Source organism: Mesoplodon mirus (genome assembly GCF_964341445.2).
Source record: "Mesoplodon mirus genome assembly, chromosome: 15".
Taxonomy (NCBI): Eukaryota; Metazoa; Chordata; class Mammalia; order Artiodactyla; family Ziphiidae; genus Mesoplodon; species Mesoplodon mirus.
Window position 1 is genome coordinate 31,998,535 of NC_138991.1, and position 6,000 is coordinate 32,004,534.

At 49.0% G+C, this 6,000-nt stretch overlaps 1 protein-coding gene across 3 annotated transcripts in view; it reads right to left on the minus strand.

Annotated features, from left to right (window-relative positions):
- USP42 (ubiquitin specific peptidase 42) overlaps window positions 1–4,805 on the minus strand; it is a 43,030-nt gene extending 38,225 nt beyond the window's left edge. For all 3 annotated transcript variants that reach the window (XR_014291519.1, XR_014291520.1, XM_082600363.1), the window contains exons 1-2: window positions 4,714–4,805; window positions 310–559 (exon numbers count right to left, since the gene is read on the minus strand). Coding sequence is in view for 1 of the 3 variants with exons in the window: in XM_082600363.1 (XP_082456489.1) it covers window positions 310–550 (241 nt within the window). In the remaining 2 variants the exon portion in view is untranslated. The remainder of the gene's footprint in view (window positions 1–309; window positions 560–4,713) is intronic.
- Window positions 4,806–6,000: the final 1,195 nt, after the last annotated feature.

A 6,000-nucleotide genomic window follows, 5' to 3' on the forward strand; every position in this document is an offset into this window, starting at 1 on the left:
TAGTTAACTGACAAGTTAATGAAATGCTTGCCCATCTCAATTCTCACCAAGACAAAGTTTATCCTTCAAAAAATTAGGAATTCAACTACAAATAAATTCATAGTAACTAAAAATAATCTTACCTTGCTATGATACATATGTTAATCATGAACAAGCAGCAGAGGAAAATGAAGCCTGTCAAATAATGTAACTCTGCTGGCCATTCAGGTGGCAGTGTATCTTGCTAAATAAGCCCCTCTCTGAAACTACCAACCCACTAACAGCATTTATACAGGAGTTTCTTGTAGTGATTCTTTTAGAAAGTAGTACCTTGATCCTTTTGTGGTGATGGTTTTGATTTTTCAGGTACAGATGAACTTGAATAAACTACAGCACCAGGTACTGGTCCTAAAGAAAGCGTGTGATTTGAAACATCATTTAATGAAGACACAGCACCCCAGCTGGCAGAACCTGCATCCATGTCTCCAGGTGGGACTGCCTCAGAACTGCCAGGCTGGTTCTGACAGGTTGATGAGTCTGAAGATTCAGAAGCTTTGTCAACTAGGGTCATTGTTCACCTCTGTAAAAGATGAGAAAAGCATACATTTGTTTCATAAGGTAAGAAAAGTAATCTACTTATTCTACCATTAGATCTTTGAAAACAATTAAAAACGGCTAGGTTAATTTTCCAACAAATCACCCCAATACAAAAGCAACACTATTTTTTAACTTTGTAATAATTTCCTTGGGATATTTACTGTTGTGCTAATCTGAACATGCCAACAATTTTTAATTATAAAATCTTCAATGAAGTATTTGATTAGATCTTATCATTCTATTTCATGCCCTCTGAAAATCTGATATTTCGTTTCATAATCAGGTACCTCAATTTCCAACTCTATACATTCACCAAGTGCCTATATTTTTTCTCTCCCTTGCTTAAACCTAGAATGTGAAATGCACTAACACATTTGGCTCAATTTTCAATTCATATATAATTCCTCAAGGAAAAGTCTCAACTACATGAAAAGAAAATCTAGCTTTAATTTGAAGCTTAAAGTCCAAAATGACATTGTTTGAAATACATTACTTTTTTTTAATATAGGAAGTCTCACTTTTGAAACACATTTTGAAGAGGCTCATTTATTTCGCATATATGATTTTTTAAAATGAAGTCCATAAGGCATTACTGACATCAAACTGGAACACAAATACATGTTATAAAAGTACTTAATTATCATTTTCTCTCTGAACCCTATTAAAATCTTAGGGCCCCCACTAACTGAGCACTTTCTATATGCTAGGCATTGTGTCACTCACTGAACACACACTAACTTACTTAATTTTCATAATGACCTATGAGAGACTGGACAGAATCCACTGGGTCTACGAAATGGAGCAACTATTACCCAAACTAGTCACTACTGGGAAAAGGTCCCAAGCCCAACATTCCCGGCTGGGGCCCCTTCGGGCTCTACCAAACTCCACAACACAGCACTTTAGGAATGTTTCCCATATTGCCCAGCGGCAACCAAATCTAGCAGGCCACTGCTCTGCAGATGATCTTCCAGGCGTGCCCCGACTGCCTCCGGCCCAGCATCCCGACACCTGGACTCTGGACACTGCCCGCCCTAGGAGCCTCTCCGCGCCCCGTGGTCCTGTCCTGCCTTCTCTCTCCAGGCTCTGCACATGCTGTTCTTCTTTCCCCAAACCTCCTCCACCCTTCCACCTCCAGCCAGTGAACACCCACCCCACTTCTCCGTTTAGAATTCATTTCCTCTGGGACACTTTCCTTGATAGTCCCCCTCCCCCAAGACAGTCTGAGAACCCCTCCTGGAAGCTCTGGCGGCGCCCTGGGCACCCTCGGGCTGATTTCCACCATAGCGCTGGGGCATGGACTCCACAGCCGTCCTGCCTGTGCCTCTCCATCATGTTCTTGTTTACATGCCCTGACCTGGCACAAGGAAAGCTCTCCACACACGTGTTGAACAAATGAATGAGCTGTGAAGACAGGACGTAACCAGTGTTTGCTCCTAGCACCAATTTTTGCTGACCGTTTTATATAAAGTATCTCATTTAATCCTTAAAAATTCTGAAGTAGGAATAGCCTTTAAAACTTTTAAAAAATATTCAACACAGTAATTAATTACCCATGTATGTGACACTTCAACAAATGTTATGATGCACTGTCTACTCACAATAAGGTTTTTTTAAAAGCCTCAATTCTGTTGTGATTTTAAAGATTTAAATTAAGATTATCACCCTCCAAAAAAGTACAAACTTAAATATTTTTGGAACCTTACGTAGAAATAGAGAAGAAGATGTTAATTAGAGCTTAACAAAAAGAAAAACTGAACTGAAATTTTAAGTCAATCTAGGTAAAACACAGGACCTTTATCAGGAAGAAAGCTTGAGCCCTATTATCCAAATAAAGTTTATACTTTCCTCATCTGACAGTCAAAAGAAATTACAAAACAGTGTGGAGGTAAAAATAAGACAACAAGGGAAAAAGAAGTTGAGGAGGAGGAAAAGGAAGAAGAAAGCCAAAACAGTGAAGATTAAGCCAGCCTTATTTACAGTAATGTTAAATAGCAAAAAGCTTGATTTTCTGGGATAAACATCCCTTCAGGACAATCATTAACAAATGACCAAATAAAATCATTTTACTTGCTCCAGTTGCCTTTGGGGGGGGGGGGTCACAACTCTTAAATTAAGAAAAAAAAAAACCCCAAGGAAAACATACAACGCAGTCGTTGATAACCATATAGCATTATAATTTGGGAAAACCAAAAACATCCATTCTCCTTCAGATGTATATTCAGCCAATGACTTCTTACCCTGAAACCATCAGGTGTTAAACTGGAGAAAACCTTTCTGGAAGCCAAACAATGTTGCATAGGGCTCAGGATTCAGATGTTACATGTTCTTTACTCTCAGTAAAGCTTCTAAACATTACTGAAATAAATCTCAGGACTTTTAAGCAACTACTTCAATGAAAAGTTTAAATTTCTCTCAACACCTCCTGATGATAGACAAACAAAAAGTTACAAAAGCATGTTTGAAAAAAACTGAGTACAAAAATCAAGGTTGGATGTGTGTGGAGGAATGAGACAAAGTAACTTCTCAATTGTTTCCATTAAGTGTACCTGCTTTAAATACAATGTTTTACTTGAAAGTCTTAAAATGCTGTCCCTTATATGGTATTTCTCCCTTGTGGTGACCAAATGCTAGAATACATTATTCTTTTTCATTTTTAAAAGAATAAGCATATGGCTATTTGAACATTATGGCACTCCATATACATTGTGATAAAAATATCAATACATGCAAAAAGAAACTGTTATACCTGGGCTTCTTAATAAACAATGTAATCCACATTCTTGTTGCATTTCCATTTGAAAACTCACAAGCTTTAAAAAGACAACCTGGATTTTACTTATTTGTAAGGAAACAAATCACTTCGCTTTAAACTTTTACAAAAAAAAAAACTCTGTAGACTTAATTCAATGATACAGAAAAGAAGTGAAACTGACCCTAAATACAAATAAGTGAAACCGATTATTCACAACACCGATGCACTTTGAATGAATAATACAGTCAGAAGAGAATTATGTTTCAAACGTACAAGTTAAAATTTGAGACTCCACTAAAACGTACGAGAACCTAAAATACTGCTGTTTTAGGGGCTAACTAGTTTTTCAACCAGTTTTACTGTTATTTGAGTGTATTTACTTTAAATAGCCAACGTGTTTTCCCATAAACAAGTAAGTCCTAAGGCCTCCCGTAATATAAAAGAGCTATTCCACAAAAGTAATCTCAATTGCATTCATTATAGCGAGGTTAAAGTCCTAAATGGTAAAACTTCTGTCCCATCAAATCTTCATCTCAAGCATCTGAAACTGACCGCCCTCTCCCCCCACACACTCCCCCACCCCCACCCCAGGTAAGTTGGGTCTTCCTGGCCCGAAGATAAAGAACAGGACTAGGGCACACGCGCTTTGGGGGACGCGACGTCGGGCCGGCCGGCCCCTCCTCTCCTCCCGAGGGTGCCCGCTCCGCCCGGCGGCAGGCGTGGGGAGCTCGGACACCCGGTGGACTAGCCAGATGGACGGCCCCGCGAGGACGGACCGGCGCGGCGGGCGGGCCGGCGGGACGCCCGGGTGGGAAAGTTTGTCTCTTTGGGGGGCGCAGGGGGGGCGGGGAGGCGAGCCCGGGGCTCCGAGGGGTGCTCGGGGGCGGGAGGCGGCAGCCACGCGGGGGGCGGCGGGCGGCCCGGGGACTCCGGGCGGCTCAGCGGTCGGCGGCCGGCACACGCCCACCCCGGGCAGACCCATGCGGGCCTGGCCGCCCCGGAGCAGCCAGCCGGGCCCAGCCCCCGGGGCCGAGAGGGGCGGGCTGGGCTGGGTGGGGGTGGGAGGGCAGTGTCCATGGCAACCAGGGGGGTCCGGCCTCCCCGCGCAGCCCGGCGCTCTGGGAGCCCGGCCGCCGGGGCCGTCGCGGCCGCCGCCCCCTCCCCAGCGGCCAGGCCCAGCCGGCGGTGGCGGCACTGCCACCGGCGCGGCGGGGTCCCGGGCGGCCCGCCGCTGCGGAGGGGGCGGCGGGCGAGGGGCCGCGCCAGCCCCCGGCGGGCCGCGCCGGCAGAGGGGCGGCCAGGCCAGCTGCGGCCGAGGCGAGCGGGGCGCTCCGCGGGCCCCACGCCGGCCAGCGGCGGGCAGGTAGGAGGCGGGAGCTTACCTGACCCGGCTCGGCGATCGCTCCATCCCCCTCGGCGGCCGCCGCCGCCGCCGCCGCCGCCGCCGCACACAGCCCAGCCGCCCGGCGGGGGACAATGACGTGCCTCCATCCGGGCACCGCCGCCGCCGCCTCCGGGTCAGCGCCGCGCCCGCAGCGCCCCGCCGGGCCGCCAGGGGGCGCGCCAAGGCCGCGCCCGCACGCGCCGCTGCCCAGGGGCCGTCGCACAAGAGGCGCAGCGCACAGCTAACTAGCCGGGCTAGCGCGGGAGGGGCCATCTCCAAAGCGCCGCGGGCGCAGGCTGGCCCGCGCGTCACTGGAGCGCTGGTCGGCCGCGGAAGGAGGTCGCTGATTGGTGGAGCCGAGCCGTACGGCGTGGGCGGGTGAGGTCTTTCCCCAGCGGCCCTCGGCGGTCGCGACCGGAGGGCCGAGACAGCCCTGCGGCGTGTGCGCTCAGTCCGGCCAGCGCGGGTGCACGGCCCACGCGGGACACCTGGCCCCCCAAATGGACACGGCTCCGGGAGACGCCCCTTGGCCTAGAGACCCGGCATTGAAGAACGCCGGACCCAGCGGTGCTCCAGCGCACCATCAGACTTCTCCAACTGTTACTGGAAGCGGAGAATTTTAAACCCGGCTCTAGAAAAGGCAGACCCCCGACTATCCCGTCACGATCTCATCTGAGATCCGAGCGTTGCTCTTGCAACGGAGGGCCAGACCATACTTCCAGCCGCTTATTGGATGTCTCCACCGCGAGGTCGAGCAGAGAACGAATTGATTGATCGTGTCATCTCCCCTCCACCACGACCCTGCTCCTCTCTGTGGGGTTCCCTGCTTTGATTAGGGACGTGGCACTCTCCCGCACTAGCCGAGTCCTCCTTCTGTCTCTCTTCTCTTTCCTTTCCTGACCTAACCCCTTACACCAGGTCACACCCACCCAACCTACCCACGGGCTGTAATCCCCACCCTCCCGGGGCAACCTTCCTAGTCTCGCCCCTCGCCTTCCCACAGTCTCCTTACGGTCACTCCACTCTCAGCTTCCACACTGCGGCCAGGATGATCTTTCAAAGACACAGGTCAGATGTTGGTCCCCTCCTAAGAACCTTTAGCTACTTTCTTAGCCCACGGAAAAGTCTCAACTCCTTTACCTGGCATTGAAGGCCTACAGTTCCCTCTCCTCTTTTGTGTCCCAGCCATAACCTCCTTTTTCCTATAAACACCCCACTCCTACTTCTGCTTATAGAAATCCTGCTTGTGTCTGTTCTTCCATGAAGCTGCCATCAGAATCTTATT